The sequence below is a fragment of the Macaca nemestrina genome, chromosome 16 (assembly GCF_043159975.1).
Source record: "Macaca nemestrina isolate mMacNem1 chromosome 16, mMacNem.hap1, whole genome shotgun sequence".
NCBI lineage: Eukaryota > Metazoa > Chordata > Mammalia > Primates > Cercopithecidae > Macaca > Macaca nemestrina.
The window spans coordinates 77,860,365-77,887,186 of NC_092140.1; the positions used below are offsets into that span (position 1 = coordinate 77,860,365).

Consider the following 26,822-nt stretch of genomic DNA (forward strand, 5'->3'; position numbering starts at 1 on the left):
AATCGTTTGAACCCAGAAGGTGGAGGTTGCAGTGAGCCGAGATTGCACCAATGCACTCCAGCCTGGGTCGCAGAGTGAGACGTCATCTCAAAAAAAAAAAAACAAAAAAAAAAACAAACTGCTTCTTTATAACTCACCTGTTTATGTCTAAATTCTGCCCTCTAAGGTGCAGAGATCAATGTATTTCAAGTCGCTGCCCTCTTTTCTAGGTTAAGCATCCTTCACGCATTTCTATAGTGTTTTATAAGGATGATTTCATGCTTCTATGATCTCCTGGCTATCTTCCTTGGGACAATCCCAGTTTGTCAATACTTCTTTTAAACAAGTTAAAAGGATACCATCTAACCAGCATATACCACCATCTGTTTTGAACTTGCATTTGTATTTTTGCAGTCCAAGATTTCATTTGTTTTCCCTTTTGCAAATGGGATTCAACAGATGACTCATATTTAGTTCTAGTTCTGCTAAAATAAGCAAGTTCTATTCATAAAGTTGTCTTCTCTTACACTGCAGTGGACACTTTTATTTGTTTTAGTGCATAGAATCTGAAGCCCCTTTGTGTGTTTGAGGAGTCTCCTTGGTGTGAGATAAAGACCATCACTCCTACAGGTGCTGATAATTTGGCAGGCAGTGGTGGGTGGCTACACAATTCCTGTTGCAGAAGTGGCATCTGTACTAGAAGCAAGTAATATTGAGTTCTTAGTGGAGGAGGGGAAGGGGTACAATCATGGCATTGCTGATGACTTCCTAATTAGACCACCTCTGTGTGGATGTCCTTTTTACCCTAGTTGGACTCTGATTCTTCACTGTAATATATCCCCAGACTGTGCACTGTCTGACCATGCTGGGGCTCCTACAACCCAAGTCAGGGTACCCCTCCACACAGATGGCCTCCTCACTCTTGTTTGGGCTCTGATTCCCCATGCTGGATCACTGCATTGCATCAGTGACTGCCTCATCCTGCTCAATTTCTTACATGCCACACTACATGCCTTCCTGACGATATCCTCCTCAGCCTTATACTCTGACTCCCTATACCAAGCTGCCTTCTTGTATGAATTCCCTCTTCACTCTGCTTGGGCTCTAACTCCCTATACTTGGCTATTCTCTGATGTGATATGGTCCTTACTCAATTAGGGTTCTGACATCCCACTCTGGGGAACTGCAGCTCACCTCTCCCACTCCCACTAGTGCATTGCCTATATTGTTCTGCCTCACCTAAGAGCTTCAGGACCGAGCTATTAGGAAGGAAAAGGAACGAGGACAGAAGAAGTCTCAATATCATCTTAAACTCTTTTGTGTTTTATAGACAAGATTAAGTTTCAAAAAAGGAGCCCCAACTAATACACACTATACAGTACCTATGTTTTTAAAATCAAAATGTAGAACTTTATATTTACTCCTATTAAATTTTATCCTATTGGGTTTTTTTGCTTTTGTTTTTGAGATGGAGTCTTACTCTGTCACCCAGGCTGGAGTGCAGTGGCAGGATCTCAGCTCACTGCAACCTCCGCTTCCCAGGTTCAAGTGATTCTCCTGCCTCCGTCTCCCGAATATCTGGGATTACAGGTGTGTGCCATCACACCCAGCGAATTCTTTTATTTTTAATACAGACAGGGTTTCATCATGTTGGTCAGATTGGTCTCGAACTCCTGACTACAGGTGATCCGCCACCTCAGCTTCCCAAAGTGCTGGAGTTACAGGTGTAAGCCACCATGCTGGGCCTATCCTATTATTTTTGACCTATCATTTCAATATGTTCTGATTTTCTTGAGTTTGACATTTATTAACGTTAGCAACTTTCTGACACTAAAACATTTCATAAACATGCTGTTTATTTTTGTTAAAAACAAATAAAAGTTATTGATTTAAAATGCTCAAAAGAAAGCCCTAGAGAACAAAATCCTGAGTAGCACAACATGAGACAAAGTTGCAGACTGGTAACGGTCTGATGATCAAATTTTATTTCATCTTCCCATAAAGGTACATAAGAAAGTCTGACAAATAAGCTTGAGAAAATAAAGAGTGCTTATTCATTTTTGTCCCTCACTGAATACTGAATAAGTGAATGGATGAAGAATATAAGGTATTTGTTTTTGTAGAAGCCATGTTGCAGAAAAATTATAATGTAGATGTGGCTAATCCATGATCAATGTAATTAGAGACTGTATATCTGATGTAGGTCTTGGGTTCTATGGTTCCACAGATATAAGTAATATATCCCAAAAGGTATGGCCTAATAATAATCTTCTCTATGACAAAATTATGTTCTAAGTCCCACATAATATGTATACACACAGACACACACTATTTACATAAATAAGTGTAAACGCAATATATACTGAATATAATCTGACTGATATAATAGTAAGTGGCAAAGTTTGAACTCAAACCCAATTACCCTTCTGCTTAACTATTGCCCTATTAGATTAAAAGTATTAAATAATCACCAATATGTTTGCTTGTCTTTCTAAAACATAATATTTGAAGGAGCCAGAGCATATAAAAATTATTCAAGCATAGCTGTCTGTATATTTTTTGCTTTTCATAATTTTCTCTCTTACATGTAGTGGCAGGGAATCACACCAAAGTAGAAGTGCCATAACAATGCAAAACCTCCAGATAGTTAATAAATTCTTACTCATTAGCCCATTTATTCATTTTGAGGTATCACAGAAGAGAAAAAGTCATACCTGCCTCTCATAAGGAGGGTTTTTAGCTACAACTGTTGTCTATAACAGATCTACTTGCTTGACACATATGAATGCTCAAAAAAATCCGTTTTTTCTTCTCTTCTTCACTCACCTTAAACATTTATTGAGAGTCTCTATGTGCTGGGTGCTATGCAAAGCATCAGGGTTACAAACATATGTAAAAATATCTGCCTTCAATTATTTCTGTATGTGTATCTACAGCTAAAAGAGGAGACAAACTAAAGCAAGGGCTTCACAGAACAGATGATATCTAAAGGAGGAACCAATTTGTTATCAGGAGAGCTAGCTCTACACAGGATTCTTAAGTGTTTACCACATATTCTCTATGAAATATGCTTCTATGACCTTCCTAGTAACCCAAACTTAGAAACCTTGCCTAATTTCCTATTTTTCATAACTCTTCACAAAATAAAACTAAGAAGGGCAGTCTTTAGCACATGCTACAAATATCTATTAATACAAAACCTAAAATTTTGCCCATTCAATAATTTTTTTACATTTCTACATACCAGTTACTAGGCAAAAATACTTAATTTTCACAGTATCTCTCATCGTATAAGATAATCTGTTGACATGCGGTCAAAGCACTTCACTATGAAAACATAAGAACAAGTTAGAAAGTTTCAAAATACCTCTCAATAGAAAAAACCTGAGACAGACTCAAGATAGTATTCATTTCAAAAGTAATCAAGAATTTAAGTTAAAACCAGTGAAGAGTGGTTAAAGAAGGGAAAAAAAATGAGGTATGGGTTCATATCAGGAAATACAAACAGATCTAACCAATGACCAGAATGGAAAAGCAGCAAAACAGAAGACTACACTTTTAGATATTTAAGATTGGTGCCTTATCCAAAAGGACATGAAATAAGGTACAGAACTAAGGGAAGACAGACATCAAATTCTGAAGAGGACTCAGAAAAAATGGTATGGGACAACAGAAAATGATCAAATCAAAACAACAATGTAGATATTTTTAATTCTTTTCATTAAAAATATGAAAACTGTATTTTTTGAAACAAATATTGAGCCAGGTGCAATTGTCCATGTCTGTAATCACAGTGCTTTGGGAGGCTGAGACGGCAGGATTGCTTGAGCCCAGGAGTTTGAGAGTATCCTGGGCAACATAGTGACACATCAACTCTATAAAAAATTAGCCAAGCATGGTGGCACACACCTGCAATCCTAACTGCTCAGAAGGCTAAGGCAGGAGGATCACCTAGGCCCTGGAGTATGAGGCTGCAATGAGCTATGGTTGTGCCACTCCACTCCAGACTGGGTGACAGAGAGACCCTGTCTCTTAAAATAAAAACAAAAAACAAATAAATGTGGAAAAGTCCTTGTTTCTGGCCCACAGTGATTCTTCCCCACCCTCCACCTTTTTTTCCCTTTTTTTAGGGTGAAGGGAAGAGAGAGAAGTTCAGGAGTGTATTTGAAAGATTACATGTTATTATTTTATTGAACATTTCTAGATGATGTTTGTAGTAGGAAGACTTTTGGTTCAACAGGTACCACATATTTATACAACAATTCCATATTTTATTGCAATTTAGCAATTCAAATCTCTTTGTGGTTATTCAAATAAGTCAAGTCATTCTTTCTTTCTGTTGCTTTTGAACACTTTTTCCCTCTATCTAAAGTACCTTGAGACCCTTTGTCCATCTGGCCAACTGCCACTGTTCTTCGAGAAGCCTCATGTGTCACTTTCTCCTGGAATAAATTTTTCTTTACATGCCACTGAATGTAATTAGTAACCCTCCTTCTATGCTCCCATAACACCCTATGTATATCTCTTTTTATACTGTAACTGTTAATTTTTCCTTTTTTTCCCCTATGACACTGTTCTTGAATGTCAGGAACTTAGTTTTAGCTTTTCTTTGAATGTCCAGCAACTAGCACAGTATACCTCAGCAGATACTTAGAAAATTCATACAAAAAAAATAATTAGCAATTTGTCTTTCCAGAATGTATGCTACATAGTAGAAAAAGTACTATATTGAACTCTGCCCATGACTAGCTGTAACTCACAAAATCTGAGCCTCCAATAAAATAAGGTAATTATTTTGATCTCTAAAGTTCTCTGTGATTCTCAACCTAGTTTTCATTTCTATATATTCTGAACAAGTAATAAAACTACTTTTAAAAGAATGATCTTTAATTCAAATGCTTATTAATTTACACAGCTCTTATCTCAATTTGTTAGGTTTTAATATAGAGATTTTAATGGTATAGTGGCCGTCAGAGAACAGCTTTCCTAACTTGACGGCCTTAGGGCTATAATGATCTATGTTTCTCTCAGCTTCACTGGTATATGATTTTCTTCCCTTAAGAATTTCTCTTTCTCCTTGTTATTCATAATCTCACTTTTTACCTAGATCCAGAGCTAGTCCATGAAGGGGCTTGCCATATGACAGAAACTAGTGATAGCAAAGTGGAAGAAAATGAACTCCAGAAGTTTTCTTGTCTTCTCTTGCTCAGAGTGAAGGCATATTGATTTTACAAAGACTTGACTTCAACTCCAGTTCCCTTGCTCACTACTATATTCCTTCTACCCATATTCCATCTTACAGTTTTGGACAGTCAAAAACACAAAGAGGGGAGGGCCTTCTTATTTTCTGTCTGGTTCCCTTTATTCTTTTCTGTGTTTTTAAAACCTCTACCTAATAATTTTAAAACAGTCTCCAATCTTACAGAATCTGTCATATGGAGAAAGGAATCTGTTTCCCACTGAAGCAGAGAAATGTGTCCCTGCCTAAAAATATCTTCCCATGGTGGTTAGTTCCTATAACTAAGATACTATTAGTATTATAGGCACATTATAAATTAGATAGGCGTTTTTGGTCCTGAACAAAGGTGTCACTGCCACATATAAAATCAATTTAATTGATTTACAGAGGTGGGGTTTAGAGATTGCAGTTACAAATTAACTTTTGAAATATAAGCTACTTATAATTCAGGGTCTGGTTATCCAATCATAAATAACAGTTTTTGTATTCTGAGTCACATTAAAACAGTAACGAGTATCTTCCTCTGCAAATGTGTTAGAAAAGATCAATGCTGTATTAGTTAAAATGTGTCCACAATAAACAATATCTATTGAAAACAACTTGAAAAGCAATGTACAAATAAACCTAGATGTGTGCTCTATTAGAAACTGTACCTCTATGAGGTACACAGAATACAATTATTTTCATAAAAACCTAACTGGCAAGTAAAGACAGGCAATGTTTATCACACTGCTTATAAATTACACTGCCTGGTATATTTAAGTCTATAATATGTGAACTCTTCCTATTTGTGAAATTGTCATAACTGCTGCACAAATTATTTAAATTAACTTAGAGAAATTTTTTAAAAATTTTACTTTAAGTTCTGGCATACATGTGCACAACATGCAGGTTTGTTACATCGGTAAACATGTGCCATGGTGATTTGCTGCACCCATCAACCCATTATCTAGGTTTTAAGTCCTGCATGCTTTAGGTATGTGTCCTAATGCTCTCCCTCCCCTTGGCCCCTACCCTCCGACAGGCCCCAGTGTGTGAGGTTCCCCTCCCTGTGTCCATGTGTTCAACTTAGAGAGAAATTTTTAACTCTCAGATATATAAGGTTTAAATATCAGGCTAAAAGTTTTAATTTTAATTACTGAGCTAATTACTTCTCTGAAAAGAGTTAGGTCTATTTCTTCTTTGATTAAACAGATTGGACAGCCTAGGTAAAACGGGGGAAAGACAGGAGGTTTGCCTGGGCTAGACAGTCTTGCTTTACACCAGTTGTCTTGAAGTAAGTGTTAGAGTCCTTTTACTCTATTCCAGTTTGAAAGATGACAAAGTATACAGACACCTCACCTCTAACGCTCTTTTTAAATTTAATTTTATTTTGAGACAGGGTCTCGCTTTGTTGCCCAGGCTGGAGTGCACTGGTATGACCATAGCTCACTGCAGCTTCAAATTCTTGGGCTAAAGCAATCCTCCAACCTTATCTCTTGCATAGTTAGGACAGCAGGCATGCGCCACTATGCCTGACTAAGTTTTAAATTTTTTGTAGAGACAGGGTCTTGTTATGCTGCCCAGTCTGGTCTCGTATTCCCAGTCTTAAGAGGTCCTCCTGCCTTATTCTCTCAAAGCACTGGGATTATAGGTGTGACCCACTGCACTTCTTCCTTTTTTAAACTAAAGCAATAACTATCAGTTAAGTACCCAATATATAGAAAGCCAAGAACTGAAGGGGATACAAAGAAATGTAAGAAATGGTATGTGTCCCCAAAGCGCTTAGACTTCAGTTGGTGAGACTGAATAAAAATTTTATGTTAAACAATACAAAATTTAAATAACTTTAAAAATACAACTAGAAGAAATATTACAAGATGGTGTAGTTATTTGGTAAATGAATGGTGCAATAATTGGTATGATAGGGTTTCACAGGTGATGGGGATCACTTCCTATTAACAATAACACTACAGCACTCACCATCACTTACTGAGTGCCTTACATGTCCCAGGCTGGTTTAAAGTACATTACAAGCATATCAGGAACCCTCACAATTATCCTATAGGGTGTACTATTATTGACAGGAATGAGAATTTTACTGATGAGAAATGTACTTACAGAGGGCTGGGTACAGAGGCTCACGTCTGTAATCCTAGCACTTTGGGAGGCTGAGGTGGGTGGGTCACCTGAGGTCAGGAGTTCAAGACCAGCCTGGCCAACATGATGAAACCCCATCTCTACTAAAAGTACAAAAATTAGCCTGGTGTGGTGGCAGGCGCCTGTAATTCCAGTCACTTGGGAGGCTGAGGCAGGAGAATCGCTTGAACCCAGGAGGCGGAGGTTGCAATGAGCCAAGATTGAGCCACTGCACTCCATCCAGCCTGGGTGACAGAGTGAGACTCTGTCTCAAAAATAAAAAACCAAAAAAAAAAACAGTACTTACAGAGGTTAAGTAACATGTACAAGGTCATGTAGCTAGTAAAACAGCAGAGCTGGGATTTAATCCTAGGTTCTTTCTCTTTAATTCCAAAGCCAGTCACCTTTTTATTGTTCTCAAATTCACACAGGAAGACGGTTCTCAATTGGAGTCAATTTTGTTCCTCAGGGAATATTTGGGGATATCCAGACTTTTCTATTTCTCATAAATGAAAGAGTGAGGGTGAGTGGCTAGTAGGCAGAGGCTAGGAATTGAACTAAACATCCTACAATTCACACAACAGTCCCCCTGACCAAAGAACTGCCTGACCCAAAAGTCAACAGTACTAAGGGAATGTTCACTAAACAAAGACTTTCCAAAAAACCTGTTAAAGGTGGGACTGGAGCTCAGTCTTGAAGCACAGGTAGGATCTGAATTGGGGGCGCGGGGGGCAGTGGTGATAAGGGTGAATTCTAGATAAGGGAAACAGAACACATAGCACAAGATAGCTTCAAAAGACAGTGAATAAGCCTCTTAGAAAAACTGAAGAAAAGCAATTTGAAGGGGAAGTGGGAACAAGACTAAAAAGCTGAAATGATCTTTTTGAAAAACGAAGACACCTGGACTAGATTTGATAAAGATTTCTGAACAGGGAAGAGACATGAACAATATAACATATTAAGAATGATCAAAATAATTAGGAAACCAGGGCAAAGAGATTAGTTAGAATGATACTGTAATACTTAAATGCTAAGATATCAGAGTTTATGCTTTTGTGTGGTGGTAGTGAGAAAGAAGGAAGAAACCATGGGCATACACACTACTATGTATCATAAATTTTTGTGGTTTTTTGGTCTCAAATGATTATTCTCAATTACCATTCTTACCTGTAATGCACTGAAACTGTCCATCTTCTCTTCTTATTGTAAATGCTTCTCCCGGGTTAACTTGTACCAGAATAACCTTAAAAATGAGAGGAAGAAGTATTAATCAAAACAAAAAAAAAAGCAAATCAGAACATAAAAGTAGTAACAGAGCAGATGTGAGCTATTTAACCTTATGAAACTGGGAAGGAAAATGGGGATTACACATTTAAGATGCTGGTTTGCTAAAAAAATATTACATCACTTTTCTGGAGGTTAGACTTAAGCCAAAAGTAAAGGGAATAAAAAAAGAAGACAGTGACACACTTTCATTGGAAAGAAAAGTCAATAAGCTTCACTCTGAAACAAAGATGGAGTCAAACCACAGAATATTTAGATCATCTAAGTGAGTTTATCAGTTGCTAAGTATCATGTTTTTCTAAAGACAAAATATAAACTGATAGGTAGAGCATGAGTTGATCATATCTGAATTAGTATCACATCTTAAGTTATATCCAAGAATGTGTTAAATGTATTCCACCATTTTAAGTAGTCTTCTTTTTATTATAAGGGTAATACATACCAATTTTACAACATTTGAAAAACAGAGAAAAAAACAGAAACCTGGAGAAAAAAAACTAAAGTCCTGCTATCCTAAGATACACATTGTTAACATTCTGATAAACTTATTAGTCTTATTCTGCACAGGATTAATTCCCCCCTAAATTCTAGACATAAGATATTCAATTCTCAATCCTTTTTAAAGTTCAATATTATTCAAAAAAGACTTTGAAGTTATTATTGAAAATATTCCATCAAAAGATTACACCATAAACGACTGAACCATTCCCCTAACTTAAGGAATTTAGGTAGTTTTCAATTTTACCATTATTGTGAACAATGCTGAAGTGAGCGTTCTGGTATGTAGTTTTCACCTCTCTACAACTAGTATTGTTTCCTTGTGATAGATTCCCAAACACGGAATTTTGGTGCTTGTTGCTAAACTACCTTTTAAAAGGGTTTTACTACTTCACGAGGTAACTCAGGAATGGAAAACCAAACATCATGTGTTCTCACTCATAAATGGGAGCTAGCTAAGCTATGACGATGCAAAGGCATAAGAATGACATAATGGACTTCGGGGATGGGGAGAGGGGAGTGTGAAGGATAAAGGACTACAAATTGGGTACAGTGTATACTGCTCAGATGATGGGTGCACCCAAATCTCAGAAATCATCACTAAAGAACTTATTCATGTAATCAAACACCACCTGTTCCCCAAAAACCTATGGAAATAAAAAGTAACAGAAAGAGTTTTATAATACTACTTCGAATGCCGTCTGACAGTCTATGAGAACACCCTTTTACTACATTGTTTGCAACCCTGAAAATTACAGTTTTAAAATCTTTGCTGCCTTGATAGATGAAAATAGGATATTAAAATATGAGTATCCCTTATCCAAAATGCTTGGACCAAAAATGTTTCCGATTTTGGATTTTTTATTATTAAGGAGTATGTGTGTGTGTGTGTGTGTGTGTGTGTGTATACATATATATATAAAATCAGATATTTTGGGGATAAGACCCAAGTCTAAACACAAAAATCATTTATGTTTCATATATACCTGATACACATAGCATGAAGGTAATTTCATACAATATTTTAAATAATTTTTTGCATAAAACAAAGTTTTGACTGTGTTTTGATTGCAACCTGTCATATGACCTGTCACATGAGGTTGGGTGTGGAATTCTCCACTTGTGGCATCACGTTGCTGCTCAGAAAGTTTCTGATTTTGGAGCATTTTGGTTCATCAGATTAGGGATGCCGAACCTGTACTACTGTTTTAATTTACACTTCTTTGTTATGTCTAAGTTTGTTACTAGCTCTTTTGTAAATTACCTGCATGTGTAATCTTGCCTCTTAATCTTTTGGGTTTTTAAGTGTTTTTAATGATTTGTATGAACCCATAATAATATTGTACTATAATATGTTACAAATATTTTTCTTTTTGTTTTCTCCCTTTTACTTTCTTGTAGCCAATGTTATTTATTGTTTTCCTTTGTGTTATCTTCTAGTGCTTCTATATTTAACTTCACCTACAGCTGTGCTGTCCAATGATAACCAAGAGTCATGTGGCTATCAAGCACCTGAAATGTAGCTAGTTTGTATGGAGATGTGCTCTAAGTGTGAAATAAACACTGGATTTCAAAGGCTAAGTACATCTAGCCAGAGAAATTAAGCAAGAGGCAGAAATAAAGAGCATCCAAAGAAGAAGTCAAATTATCCTTGTTTGCAGACAACATGATCGTATTATACTTAGAAAAACCTAAAGACTCCACCAAAATACTCTTAGAACTGATAAATTTAGTAAAGGTGTAGGGCACAAAATCAACATACAAAAATCAGCAGTATTAGCTGGGCATGGTGGCTTATGCCTGTAATCACAATACTTTGGGAGGCTAAGGTGGGAGGATTGCTTGAACCCAGGAGATTGAGACTAGCTCAGGTAATATAGCAAGACTCCACCTGCAATTAAATAATAATTACTATTTTCAAAACTCAGTAGTGTTTCTACACATGAACAACAATCAATATGAAAAAGAAATCAAGAAGGCAACCTAATTTATAATAGCTACAAAAAAACAAAACAAAACAAAACAAAACCTAGGAATACATTTAACCTAAGAAGTGAAAGATCTCTACCAGGCAAACTATAAAACTATAAAACGGCATGGTGCTAGAATAAAAACAGACATAGAGATCAATAGAACAGAACAGAGAACCTAGAAATAAATCTATGCACTTACAGCCAACTCATTCTTTTTTTAACTTTTTAACTCTTACTTTTTTCTATCTTTTCACTTAGCGTTGACATGAAACTTAATAACCAATTCATTTTCATCAAAGGAATCAAGAACATATAGTGGGGAAAGAACAGTCTTTTTAGTAAATAGTGCTCAGAAAACTGGTTTTCTATTAGGCAGAAGAATGAAACTAGAGTCCCGTATTTCAACATATACAAAATCAGCTCAAAATGGCTTAAAGATTTAAATGTAAGACCTAAAAATACAAAACTCCTAGAAAAAACATTGGGAAAATACTAAAGGACCATGGTCTGGGCAAATATTTTTTTGTGTAAGACTTCAAAAGCACAGGCAACAAAAGCAAAAATAAAGTGGGATTATGTCAAGCTAAAAAGCTTTTGCATGGCAAAGGAAAAGGAAACAATCAACAAGGTAGCTGGACATGGTAGCTCACACCTATAATGCCAGCACTTTGGGAAGCTGAGGCAGGAGAATCACCTCACCCCAGGAGTTTGAGACCAGCCTGGGCAACATAGTGAGACCCCATCTTAAAAACAAATAGAAACAAAATGAAGAGACAACCCATAGAATAGAAGAAAATATCTGCAAACTTTCTATCTGGCAAGGCATTAATAACCAGAATATGTAAGGCTCTCAAATGACTCAACAGCAAAAAATAAATAAATAAAATAAAATAAATTCAGATTTAAAAACAGGCAAAAGATCTGAGTAGACATTTCGCAAAAGAAGACATACGAATGGCCAACGGGTATATGAAAAAAATGCTCAACATCACTAATCATCAGGGAAATGCAAATCAAAACCAAAATGAGATATTATCTTAACCCAGTCAGAATGGCTATTACAAAAACGTCAAAAAATAACAGATGTGGGGAGGATGCAGAGAAAGGAGAATGCTCTTACATGTTGGTAGGAATGTAAATTATTATAGCCATTATGGAAAACAGTATGGAGGTTCCTCAAAACACAAACAACAGAACTACTGTATGACCCAGCAATCCCACTGCTGAGTATATATCCAAAAGAAAGGAAATCAGTATATCAAAGAGATATTTGTATTCCCATGTTTATTGCAGCACTATCCACAATAGCCAAGATATGGAATCAACCCAAGTGTCCATCAATGGATGAATGGATAAAGAAAATGTGGTATACATACACAATGAAATATTTTTCACCCATGAAAAAGAACAAAATCCTAGCTGGGGAACAGTGGCTCACTCCTGTAATCCCAGCACTTTGGGAGGCTGAGGTGGAAAGACTGGTTGAGCTCAGGAGTTCAACCTGCTCAGGCTAGCTTGGGCAACAGAGTGAGACCTCATCTCTACAAAAAATTAAAAAAAAAAAAAAAAAAACCGGTATGGGGGCACATGCCTGTAGTTTCAGCTACTTGGGTGGCTGAGGCAGGAGGAATGCTTGAGCTCAGGAAGTCAAGACTGTAGTGAGTTATGACAGCACCACTGCACTCCAACCTGGGCAATAAAGTGAGATCCTATCTCAAAAAAAAAAGAAAAAAAAAAAAAAAAAAAAGAAATCCTGTCATCTGCAGCAAAATGGATGGAAATTGAGGTCATTATGTTCAGTAAAATAAGTTAGGCATAGAAACATAAATATCACATGTTCTCACTCATATGTGGGAGCTAAAAAAGTGGAACTAAAGGACATAGAGAATAGAACCGTGGTTGCTGGAGGTTGGGAAGGTGGGTGTGAGATTGAGAAGAAATTAGTTAATAGGTACAAAATTACAGTTAGATAGAAATAATACGTTCTAGTATTTGATAGTAAATAACTTCTAGTTACTACTTTATTATGTATTTAAAAGTAGCTAGAAGAATTGTCGTGTTTCCAAAACAAAGATAAATGTTTGAGATAACAGATATCCCAATTATCCTGATTTGATCATTGGACATTGTATACATGTATCAAAATATCACATGTATCTTTAAAAATACATTAAAAACCCTAAGGCTTAGTATTAAAAAACTTTGGTACTTCATATTTTTATATTGATTACATGTTGAAACAATATTCTGGACATACTGGGTTAAAACGTTATAATTAATTTTTCCTGTTTTTCATTTTTAAACATGCCTACTAAAAAATTTAACACTACTTATTAGCTGGGCATGGTGGCAGGTGCCTGTAACCCCAGCTACTCGGGAGGCTGAAGCAGGAGAATGGCTTGAACCCAGGAGGCGGAGATTGCAATGAGCCAAGATCATGACATTGCACTCCAGCCCAGGTGACAGTGCGAGACTCTGTCTCAAAAAAATAAATAAATAAAAATAAATTTAAAAAAAACACTACTCATGTGGCTTGCATTATATTTCTATTAGGTAACACTGATCCAGAGGTTTGGTAAGTACTAGTTCCTATTTTTCCTAGTTTTTATATAATTTAATTGCTTATATCTATTTCTTTGATGTATCTAAAATTTATCTGGAAGACTCAAAAGTATTTTTTTCCCTTGAGAGTTAACCAGTACAATTTGCTAAATTTAGGATACTTTCTTTTGCTTACAATATACTATTTTGGCCTATCTCACTCATACTAGTATCTGCTCTAGCAAAAGTATCTTTGGAAATATGTTTTAATAATTTTAAGCAGTGTAACTTTGGATTTCTGATGGTGTACCTCAATTATTACTCCTCTTGTCAAACGCTTCTTTGATATTGACTAGTGAGAGAAGTGCTATAATAGGGGCAGTAAAATACTATCAAAGCACTGAAGATTGAATATGTAAATTAGTCTGTTACCTGAGCACTTGTGTGTACGTGTATGTATGTTTGTATGTTTAATGCCTTTTTAGAGTATGTAAAATTTAAGCTGAGTCTTGAAGACTCATTAGGAATTGGCTAGGCAAGAAGAGTGGAAGACCTCGAGAAGTGCAAAGCACAAGGACTGGAAATGACATGAAATTTACTGTGTTCAATGAACCAAAAGAAATTCTGGAGTTCCATACGGTTGGAGCATGGGGGTGGGGGAACACAGGGGAAGGGTGAGAAATATAGTAAGCAGTAGATACGAACCAGGTGATGAAGGGCCTTGTGAGCCATTTTAAGGACAATGAAGAGTTTTACTTAAGCAGGGTAGTACCACAGAGGATTAACTCAGGAGGCCACCGTCATCTAGGTAGGTTCCTTTAAAGATATTAATTTCTACTTTTAACTTGTATCATTTCCTTTGTTCTCCTTAGGCTGACTTTGTTGTTTTTTCTAATCTTTTCAGTTGACTACTCATTTCATTCTCTTCTTAATCTACATTTAAGATTATGAGTTTTACTTAAATCAGCTTAACAATGTAGAGTATTTTCAGTACATTTCTTTTTAACTTTTATTTTAGGTGCAGGGTACATGTGCAGGTTTGTTACATAAGTAAACTGGTGTCACGGGGGTTTGTTGTACATATTATTTTGCAATCCAGGTACTAAACCTAGTACCCAATAGTTATTGTTTTTCTTCTCCTCTTCATCCTCCCACCCTCCACCTTCAGGTAAGCCTCAGTGTCTGTTGTTCCCCTCTTTATGTCCATGTGTTCTCATCATTTAGCTCCTACTTATAAGTGAGAACATGTGGTATTTGTTTTCTGTTCTCGCATTAGTTTTCTTAGGATAATGGCCTCCAGCTCTATCCATGACCCTGCAAAGGACACAATCTCATTCCTTTTTATGGCTGCATAGTATTCCATGGTGTATATGTACCACATTTTCCTTCTCTAGTCTGCCACTGAGAGGCATTTAGGTTGATTCCATGTTTTGGCTATTGTGAATAGTGTGGAAATGAACGCATGCATGCATGCGTCTTCCTGACATAACAGAACAATTTGTATTCTTTTGGGCATATATCCAGTAATGGGACTGCTGGGTCAAAAAGTAATTCTGTTTTCAGCCCTTTGAGGAATCACTACAATGGTTGATTTATCACTATTTTTTAGATTTTCTGCTATTTTGTTCTTGATTTCCTTTGCGATCCGGTAACTGTTTATTTATTTATTTTTTATAGACGTGTATCACTCTGTTTCCTAGGCTGGAGTACAATGGTGCCATCACAGTTCACTGCAGCCTTGACCTCCCAGGCTCAATCTATCCTCCCATCGTTGCCTCCAGGGTAGTTGGGACTACAGGTGTGCACCACCACACCTGGTTAAATTGTGTGTGTGTGTGTATATACATATATATAATTTTTTTTTTTAAATAAAGATGGGGTTTTGCCATGTTGTCCAGGCTGGTCTCAAACTCCTGGCCTCAAGCGATCCGCCCACCTCGGCCTCCCAAAGTGCTGGGATTACAGGAAAGCCACCATGCTTGGCCTGTAAAACATACTTACAATTTTGAAAGTAGGCTGAAGGATGTTCCTTTTGCTTTTATTTCCAACACATTTTTAATTCTAACAAATCTATGGTTCTTAAAATTTTTAAACCATTCCATCTTTTCCACCCTTTTTCTAATTAGTGATAAAATTTTATAGTGGTGGTGAATTACTGTAGGATGTTACTTGAGACCAGCATGTAGATAAAGCACAAGAGTTCTTAACCTGGGGGTCACAGATGGGATTCAAAGGATTTGTAAACAACCCAGATTGGTATATAAAACTTTCTGTAGATATTACAATTTCTGAGCACTGTTTTCATCAGATTTTTAGAGGCCCAAGACCCAAAGTAGATTAAGAACTATTAGGACAGAGGAAATCAAGAAGAAATGATTGAATTAACCCATTTATGCCAGAGGTGTAAGGTTTCTTTTTGAAAAATCAGAACTTGGCGATGACCTTGAGCAGTAGGATATAAATAACTCCCACAAGCTTAGCATTCCAATAATGGTACACTAGGCATAAACGGGTTAATAAAATCATGGCTAAACTACCTAAATATCTTTGCTTTACATCCACTTTACCCTATGGATACAATGAGTCCTCAAAATTCTGTATTTTTACCAAGCTATTAATACTTGTTGCTGAGGTTATCCAGGCAGAATGCCAAACCAACAATCTGCTCAAAGAGAGAAGGATAAAGAAGGAAATTAGAGAGGGAATTAAGAAATGCAAAAGACACTGCTCTAATGTTATTAGTTGATAGACAAATCAGAGATATTTAAAGAATAAATGTAGGCACATCTTACATATCCTTACATATCCTTGAAGAATAAAGAAAGTATTATAATTAAAATCTACAATAACCCAAAAGCAATTTTTTTTTAAACTAAAAATTTTCAGTTCTTCCCTCATCTGCCCTTTTAGCAGAATAGCCAATTAACAGCATGATACAATCCTTTGGCTTTCCAGGTTACAATTTATTACTTCTTTACCCATCTCATCATGTCTGTTATAAGTCAGTCTAGTCCAGCCAAACATTCCTTCCTGCCTCTACACTTTTGTCCATAAAGTCTTCTCTGAGGTAATTAAAAAATAGACTGTTTTATGAATTAACATGCAAGAATATACAGATGCAAAACAATGCTATTCTCATATGAATGGGTTTGGTGGAGGGGCAAAAAGGAATAGTCATTATGAATATAAGCTTTGAGGGTGGTGGGGGGAAAGGAGAGGGATAGCATTAGGAGAAATATCTAATGCAGATGACAAGTTGATGGGTGCAGCAAATCACCATGGCACGTGTATACCTATGTAACAAACCTGCACATTCTGCACATGTATCCCAGAACTTAAAGTATATATTTTTAAAAAATGTTGTTTAGAAAATAATAATAATATAAGCTTTGAAGTACCTCTAATCTCAACTTTCAATGTGCTTCACCACTTAATAGCAATTTTTAACTTTGGGTATGTTACTTAAGTCTTTGTCGCCTAGTCTGAAAACGGAGATCTATAATGATTTTGCCACAGGTCTGTTGAAGGATTAACAGATATTATATATGTAAAACATATAGCACAGTGTGACATACACAGTAAGCAGCAGTAAGTGAAGCCTATTATATTTCTTCAGTAAGTGTTTCTTGGGCACCATAAATACCAGATACTCTTTAGGTTATCTAGCAATTAACTATATGGGTGAGAGATCTATTCTAGAGGACTCAGAAGTACTAAAACTACTTTTTTCTATATTGCCTTGAGAGTTTAGTTCAGAAGTCACAAATGAAAAAGTCTTACTATTTTATTCTTTGTCTCTGACTCAAAATCTTATCTACTATGCTTGGCTCCAAATGACTATTTTAATAACCAAAATGAATACAGGAATACAGTTTTTTTAGAATTTTCAAAGGTATTTATAATTCGGCATTTTCCTATACATCCAACCAGGTCTGCCAAATGAACTGACAGAACTCTGAAAGAACAAAGAATTTTGTCACTGAGATACCCAAAACAATGTACTACAGTACTTATTACATACTCAAAAAATATTTTTCGAGTAGGAGAATAAGCAAATGAATAACATTTGCTTAGCATAAACTTGAATGTGTTTAGAACTCTATCATACTGACCAGACAACTTTAAATCATTTTCACAAGCTGCTTGGCCTTATACTCTAATTTTAGTATTTCTTATAAATGTCTAAGAAAATAAATTTTTTACAAATGAAGAATTATTCTCATATTTTACTATGTATTAAGTTATCAAACTGGGATACAGTCATGGAAATACACAACGTAAATGAAATAAGAGTAAAAGGTACCCTCTGTCCCCTTATTCAAGTCCAGAAACCATCATGTTCAATCATAAAACCATTATGTTTATCTTTCCAGAAGTTTACTATGCACACAGAAATACCAGCCTCCCCTAATACACACCATTTTCTTTAAACACAAGCTCTTACTAGACATATATATTCAGCAAAAATTCACTGAAATCCAACTATGTAGTATATCTTATTCTAGGCTGATATAGGTGAACAAGAGAAGCAGAACCCATCCCCTTTTGGATGATACATTCTGATGGAAGAGTGGCAATAAACAGACAAACAGGTATGTAACATAAATTAGGAAGTGTGGTTACACTGGTGGTCCCCAGTGAATCACACCTCTTGGTATTACATATTGTACAGTCCTCAATACTAACTCTGGGTTTGGCCATGTGACTTGGGTTTCATAAGCACTTAGACACTGGGCCCTGTGACTCTTGGAAAGTTCCCTCCTGGGTTCCTGAGCTACCATGTAAAGAGGGTTCAGATACTCTGCTGAAGATCCCACAAAGATGGGGAGAGAGTGCTGCCTGACCAGCCCATTGCAGGTTTTTAGCTCCTGTTGACTCTATATGTCTTTACGTAGGTGAGTAACTCTAGGCAAGACCAGTGGAAAGACTGCTCAGTTGAGCTCTGCTCAGAGAGCAGAAATGGAACAAATAAATGGTTGTTGATTTGAGGCACTAAGTTTTGAGTTGGTTTGTTATACAACAACAGATAACTGAATCAGAAATTGAAAAGTATGATGAATCTTTTCACTCATACAACTTTCCAAAGCAGTATACATACAGACCTACTCATTCATTATAACATATCGTAAGCAGACACAGAAGGTCTCCAGGGACTACAGGAATTTAATAAACATGAACAGTCAGCTTGCTTTATAGCCTCCTGCCTTGCAACCTGTTTTTTCCCAAACCTTGTATGTTACGTGTTCATCTAGTCGGTTGGAATCAGCTACTGACAGACCCCAGCAACTTACAGATGAACCCAAGTGAACTTTCCGCCTCACCATGGTATAAAGTCTCCACCCCAGGAGGAGTTATAGCATCATTATCATTACATGCAACCTATGTGCTGGCATAACAACTGACTATGTCTGCACCACTTGGGCCCCTCCTCTATATGTGATGACGTATCCTCTCCCTTCTCCACTGACCCATGAAATCTTCCTGTCACTCTCCCTCAGGGAGACACTGCTTTGGAGAATACTCTCAGTGATCTCTTTCCTTGTGATATGTAATAAAATTTCTATTGGTCAAAACGTGCGTTTTTGTGGACACTTGTTTGTTGCTTGCTAGGTGAACAACCCCGCTTTTTTGAGGCGGGGGGCAATATTTCTATATTTATCAGCAATCTTGACTTCTTTTTCCACAGACTACTTTTTTTTTGAGACGGAGTCTTGCTCTGTCGCCCAGGCTGGAGTGCAATGGCACAATCTCGGCTCACTGCAACCTCCACCTCCCAGGTTCAAGCGATTCTCCTGCCTCCGCCTCCCAAGTAGCTGGGATTACAGGCGCCTGCCACCATGCCTGGCTAATTTTTGTATTTTTAGTAGAGACGGAATTTCACCATGTTGGTGAGGCTGATCTCAAACTCCTGACCTCATGATCCGCCTGCCTCGGCCTCCCAAAGTGCTGGGATTACAGGCATGAGCCACCGCACCTGGCCTCCACAGTCTATTTATTGATATCCTGTACCTGTTTTTCAACTGGGTTGTTTGAATTTCTTCCACTGATTTGTAACAGTCCTTTGTATGAGCCCTTTGCCATAATATGTAACACAGATACTTTCTCCAGTTTTTTCAAATAAAAAAATTTGTTTTGCTACACTGGAGTTTTACATTTTTAAGTAGAAGAATTATTGTATCAATATGTTTTCCTTTATAGCTTCTGAGTTTCATTTTATGCTGCTGAGAAAAGAAAAACAGCTCAGAGCAGTCTGAGTTATGTGAGGCATGTAAAATTTATCAGGCCCAGAGAGACGTAAGTATGGGACTTCAGTCATACCCTATGTGCCCATGCCCGGGGCAATTGTTTAAAGATATTTTGTTCCTGACTAACTGACTCACCCATTATCTTCATTTTCTTGGAATTTGTGATACAAGGAATAATGTATAGGCAATCAATAGCTTATGTTACATTAATGTAATTTCTTGGAAACAATTTAGGAATTGCTTCCTTTCATTTCAAAACCTAATTGTAACTGCTGCTAATTGGAGTCTACATTCAGGGCTACTTGAATCCACGCTCCTGGGTTACAATCCTCGACCCTGGCCCAAATAAGCCCTACTTACATGAATTTTGCCTCAGTTTCTTCCTTTTAGGTCAACACTATAAAGGACTTTATATTACAAGATTGTTTTAAAAAAAAAAAACTTATCCAAATGTTTTTAGTATATTTAGAGTTTCTTTCCTTTTAAAAACATATTTACACCTATGCTAAATCCAGAAGTTTTATTTGTATAGATAATGAGTTATAGATTTGGCTTTAATGTTAGGAAACATTAGCTCATTGTCTAACTTGCCAAAATTTCGTATCTACTGTATTCTCCCACAGTGCTTAGCAACGTAGTATAGTTAAGCAAGAAATGTTCATACTTACTGGATCAAATCCTATCATGTACTAGTTGTGCTGCGGAATTCTATAAATGACTAATAATTTCTGTAACAAAATCATTCACTATATAAAGTTGAGAAAAAGAAATAAAACTAAGAAAACAAACATGACATATATAAAACTGATATTATGTAAAAATGAAGACAAACAGACCTATTTTAAGTTAAAATATCCAGGGAAATAGTAGGAGGTGAAATGTATTCATTTATGTAAAAATACTTTCTTAAACAGCTACTGTGTGGCACACACTCTTGCAGGTACTGTGGATACCAAAAGAAGAAAAATACATCACAGTCCAAGGCATCAAGGAGTTCCCAGTCTAGGGAGAAAACAGACAAGTACTCAGTCAATTAACTTATAGTGTAACAAGTGGTATACTAGGAATATGAGCAATGTATTATAAGCATCCACTCAATCTAGGATGATCAGGGAAGATTCCTGCAGGAGATGATAAACTACACAGAATTCAGAGGGACAAGCAGAAGTTTGCAAGATAAAGACAGGAAAAGGAAACTTCAAGGAGAGGGCGCACATAATGTGTATAAAGTCATGAGGGTGAAAGAGAATGTGAGCAATCTGAATAATAGGAATTAGTGTGGCATAGCTAACATTTAAGCTAGTTTGAGAAATGTGATGGGAAAAGATAAGATTGGAAAGATAAATGGGCTGAATCATAAAGATCCTTAACTAGTAGGCTAAAGAGTTCAATTGTTAACCTTCAGGCAACACTATTAAACAGGAAAGGGTCATATCCAAAATCATTTTTACCCCAACTTATTTTGAAAATTTTTAAACCTATAGAAAAAACGCAAGAATGGTTCAATTAGCACCCACGTAACCTTCACCTAGATTCACCAATTAATGTGTTGCCACATTTGCCCACTCTCACTCTGTTTGCTAAATGGTTTTAGCGTACCTGGGTGGTGTAAGGTTTGACCATTTGGTTAAGATAGTATCTTTCAGATGTCTGTATTAGAAAGGCACAATTTCCCTTTGATAGTGATAATCAACAGGGTGATAACTTTGAGGCTTTGTGAATATTCTTGTCCCTGGCAATCCTTCAAACAACAGTTTCAGCAATTACTAAATCAATTATTACTATGGGGACTGTAAAATGGTGATTTTAAAACATCATTCTTTTTACATGTATTAGTCAGCATTCTTCTCCAAGAGTCTTTTGCTGGGTGTGGTACCTCATGCCTGTAATCTCAGCCAACTGGGAGGCTGAGGCAGGAGGATCACTTGAGGCCAGGAGTTTGAAACCAGTCTGGGCAACACAACAAGACCCTGTGAAGGGAAGGGAAGGGAAGGGAAGGGAAGGGAAGGGAAGGGAAGGGAAGGGAAGGGAAGGGAAGGGAAGGGAAGGGAAGGGAAGGGAAGGGAAGGGAAGGGAAGGGAAGGGAAGGGAAGGGAAGGGAAGGGAAGGGAAGGGAAGGGAAGGGAAGGGGAGGGAGGGGAGGGAGGGGAGGGAGGGGAGGGAGGGGAGGGAGGGGAGGGAGGGGAGGGGAGGGGAGGGGAGGGGAGGGGAGGGGAGGGGGGGGAGGGGGGGGGAGGGGGGGAGGGGAGGGGGGGGGAGGGGAGGGGAGGGGGGGGGAGGGGAGGGGAGGGGAGGGGAGGGGAGGGGAGGGGAGGGGAGGGGAGGGGGGGGAGGGAGGGGAGGGGAGGGGAGGGGAGGGGAGGGGAGGGGAGGGGAGGGGAGGGGAGGGGGGGGAGGGAGGGGAGGGGAGGGGAGGGAAGGGAAGGGAAGGGAAGGGAAGGGAAGGGAAGGGAAGGGAAGGGAAGGGAAGGGAAGGGAAGGGAAGGGAAGGGAAGGGAAGGGAAGGGAAGGGAGGCAGGGAGGGAGGGAGGGAGGGAGGGAAAGAAGAAGGAAAGAAGGAAAGAAGGAAAGAAGGAAAGAAGGAAAGAAAGAAAGAAGGAAGGAAGGAAGGAAGGGAGGGAGGAAGGGAGGGAGGGAGGGAAGAAAGGGAGGGAGGGAGGGAAGGAAAGAAGGAAAGAAAGAAAGAGAGAGAGAAGGAAGGAAGGAAGGAAGGGAGGGAGGGAGGGAGGGAGGGAGGGCGAGCCAAGCATGGTTGTGCAAGCCTGGAGTCTCAGCTACTTAGGAGGCTAGGACAGGGGGATTACTTGAGTCCAGGAGTTTGAGGCTGCAGTGAGTTATGATCATGCCACTCTACTCCAGCCTGAGTGACAGAGTGAGATCTCGTCTCTAAAACAAACACAAGCCCCCTCTTTCAATTTTAATTTTTTTTAGTCTCAATATGGACTGATGGATTCTTTTAAAAATCAATGTTATAAGCAATTTCTTAACTATTAACATTTTTATTGAGGTGAAATTCATATGACATAAAATTAACCATATTAAAGTGTAACCTTCAGTGGCATTTGATACATTCACAATGTTGTGCAATCATCACCTCCATGTATACTTCCAAAACATTTTCATTACTCAAAAGAAATTCCGATGCCTATTAAGCAGTCACTCTACATTCTGCCCTATTCCGAGCCGCTGGTAATCACCAATCTGCTTTCTATCTCTATGTATTTACCCATTTTGGATGTTTAATATAAACAAAATCATACAATATGTGATCTTTTGTGACCTGGCTTCTTTCACTCAGCACAATGTTTTCAAGGTTCAACCAAGTTGTAGCATACATCAGCACTTTTTTTTTGTCTGTTTGAGACAGAGTCTCGTTCTGCCACCCAGGCTGGAGTGCAGTGGCACAATCTTGGCTCACTGCAACCTCTGCCTCCTGGGTTCAAGCAATTCTCTTGCTTCAGCCTCCCGAGTAGCTAGGACCACTGGCATATGCCACCACACCTGGCTAATTTTTGTATTTTTAATGGAGATGGGGTTTCACCATGTTGGCCAGGCTAGTCTAGAACTCCTGACCTCAGGTGAGCCACACACCTCGGCCTTCCAAAGTGCTGGGATTACAGGCATGAGCCACCTGCCCGGCCTCAGCATTTCCTTTTTATGGCTAAATAACATTCCATTGTATGAATATACCATAATTTGTTTATCCATTCAAACGATGACATACATTTAGGCTATTTCTACCTTCTGGCTATTTAGAATAGTGCTGCTATAAACATTCATGTACAAAAGTATTTCAGTACTTGTTTTCAATTCTTTTGGATATACACGTAGGAGTGGAATAACTGAGTCATATGGTACTTCTTATGTTTAGCTTTTTGAGGAACCACCAAACTTTTCCATTAAGGCTGCACCATTTTATGTGCCTAACAAAAATGTATAAGGATTCCACTTATTCTACATTCTTGCCAGTTTGTTATTCCATTTTAAAATTATATCTATCCTAGTGAGCATAATGTATCTCTTGGTTTTGATTTGCATCTCCCTAATGACTAATGACGTTGAGCATCTTTTCTTGTGTTTGCTGGCCACTTCATCTTCTTCGGAGACAAGTTTTTTCAAGTCATTTGCCTAATTTTAATTGTACTGGCTTTTTCTGTGTAACAGTTCTTTATATATTGTGGATACCATACCCTTAAGAGATACATGATTCCCAAATAGTTTCTATAGGCCAGGTGTGATGGTTCATGCCTGTAATCCCAGCACTTTGGGAGGGCGAGGTGGGAGGATCACTTGAGGTCAGGAGTTTGAGACCAACCTGGCCAACATGGTAAAACCCTGTCTCTACTAAAAATACAAAAATTAGCCAGGCATGGTGGCAGGTGCCTGTAATCCCAGCTACTTGGGAGGCTGAGGCAGAAGAATCACTTGACCCAGGAGGCAGAGGTTGCAGTGAGCCATGATCACACCACTGCACTCCAGCCTGAGCAACAGAGCAAGAGCTCCATCTCAAAACAAACAACATTTTGTTTCTATCATTCTACAGACTGTCTTTCACATCTCTGACAATGTTCTTTGGTGCACAAAAATTTATAATTTCAATGAAGTCCAATTTGTCTAATTTTGTTTCTTGTGCTTTCGGTGTCATATTTAAGAATCCACTGTCAAATCCAAGGTCATGAAGATTTACCCCTATGTTGTCTTCTAAGAGTTCTATAGTATCAGCTTTTATATTCATGTTGCTGATCCATTTCAGTTAAATTTTTTGTATATGATGTGAGGCAGGGGCCCAACTTCATTCTTTTGCATGCAGATATCCAGTTGTCCTAGCATCATCATTTCTTGAAGACTATTCTTTCCCCATGGAATCATCTACAGGTACTTGTATCCTGACATGTATCTATCATTTTGTAAGTGCTTTTCAACTTTCTGACATGACAAATTGTTCTGAGCTCACTCTGGACCTCACCTCTGGTCCTGTTATGGGGCGCAGGATTTAGAAATTGGGAACTGAAAGCTAGGTACAAATTTCATTTTTGAAAGATGGCTCTGACAGCAGTATTGAAAAAACGAAGAGTGAACCATTTCAAAAGCAAAGTTACCAATTAGAAGACTGTTAATCTGAATGGTGTGAAATAAATACTAGCTTGAGGAAAAGAGTAAAGCCATAGACAATATATTAAAAGATGAATCCTGAAAAGTCAGCAGACACTTAAACTAGTTTGCTAGGGATGACATAACAAAATACTACAGGTTAGGTGATTTAAACAATATCTGTAAAATATTTGAAGAGAGATATTCTGAGCCAAATATGAGTGACCAATGGCCCATGACACAGCCCTCAGGAGATCCTGAGAACATGTGTCCAAGGTAGTTGGGGCACAGCCTAGTTTTATACATTTTAGGGAGACATAAAACATCAAATACATGTAAGATATACATTGGTTCAATCCAGAAAGGCAGGACAACTTGAAGGGGCAGGGGGCTTCCAGGTTATACACAGATTTAAAAATTTTCTAACTGGCAATTGGTTGAAAGAGTTATTATCAATAGAAAGGAATGTCTGGGTTATGATAAGGGGTTGTGAAGACCAAATTTTATTATGCAGATGAAGCCAGGTAGCAGGCTTCAGAGAGTATAGATTATAAATGTTTCTTATCAAATTTAAGGTCTGTTTTGATGTTAAATGCTGGTCGGCTTCCCCTAAATTCCAAAAGGGAGGAGGGTATAATAAGGCATGTCCTATCCTCCCTTCCCGTCATGCCCTGAATCAGTTTTGCAGGTCAACTTTGAAGTGCCCTGGCCAAGGGGGGCGATCTATTCAGATGGTTGGGGGGCCTTAGGATTTTATTTTTGGTTTATAGTGGGCAACTAGCAAGACCCCATCTCTACAAAGAAATAAAACTAGCTGGGTGTAGTGGTGCATGCTTGTATTCCCAGCTACTTGGGAGGCTGAGGCAAGAGGATTCCTTGAGCCCAGGAGGCCAAGGTTGAAGTAAGCCATGATTGTGCCACTGCACCTCAGCCTGGGCAACAGAGTGAGACCCTGTCTCTAAAAAAGAAAAAAAAAAAGAAGAGCAAATTTCTCAACTGCCACAGTGAAATACAATGTATTAATATATGCAGAGTTTTAAGAAAACAACTATCAACCTAGAAATTAATCCTATTTCTAAACTGTAATTCAAAAAGAAAATGAAATAAAGATATCTCAGGTAAAAATTAAGAGTTTAGAACTAAAAGACCCTCACCACAAATGAACTAGAAAAAGATAAAAAAGTAGAGTGAATAGAAAAAAAAAATGAAGTTAGAAATAAATCCAAATATAAATATAATATATAAACAGGGTGCCTGGGAAGCAGGACCTCCGAGGGGCTCAGCATTGATCCTGGGTAGGGCCAGGCAACTGCCCTTCCACCTGAAGCAGGGCTTGAGCTCCTCTCTGCCCGTGAGTGGATGCCGCTCTGGGAGAATAAGGCCACCTTGACCATGGCTATGTTGTATGCATGTCATAGAGATGTCCATCTCTGCCTTCATATCTTCCTGGGTTCTTACTGTTCTTCCTCCCAGCCTGCCCATCCCATCTGGGGATGAGAAAGGTGAGAGTGCAGAAACATGCACTATAAGAACATGTGCCCAAGGTGGTTTGCGCACAGCCTGGAGCAGGGACATGTATGCTCAGTAAGGTTCAACACTGATTACAAGATTATGTTGAATGAAGTTTAAGTTTAATATCCTCTGTGCAATGTGTGGGGTGAGAGTGGGTCTGATAGGAATAGTCCTGAATGTATCTTCTACCTCTGATGTCTCCTTTCAGGAACCTGGCATCAACCATTACATTCTTTTTAATGGAAACGAATTATATTTTAATATACTACAGATTGGACACTACAGATGAACTATTAAAGTTTATAATGTCAAAACTTTCTTAGACCAAAGGCATCTTTCTGT

The 26,822-nt window shown here is 38.0% G+C and overlaps 1 protein-coding gene across 3 annotated transcripts in view; it reads right to left on the reverse strand.

Annotated features, from left to right (window-relative positions):
* Positions 1-26,822, reverse strand: part of LOC105490713 (fibronectin type III domain containing 3A) — a 223,432-nt gene that overhangs the window by 124,974 nt on the left and 71,636 nt on the right. For 2 of the 3 annotated variants that reach the window (XM_011756595.3, XM_011756594.3), the window contains exon 3: positions 8,504-8,579. In XM_011756595.3, coding sequence (XP_011754897.2) covers positions 8,504-8,579 — 76 coding nt within the window. Of the gene's footprint in view, positions 1-8,503; positions 8,580-20,713; positions 20,733-26,822 lie in introns of those variants that run through there. The other variant, XM_011756596.3, reaches the window with a different exon arrangement.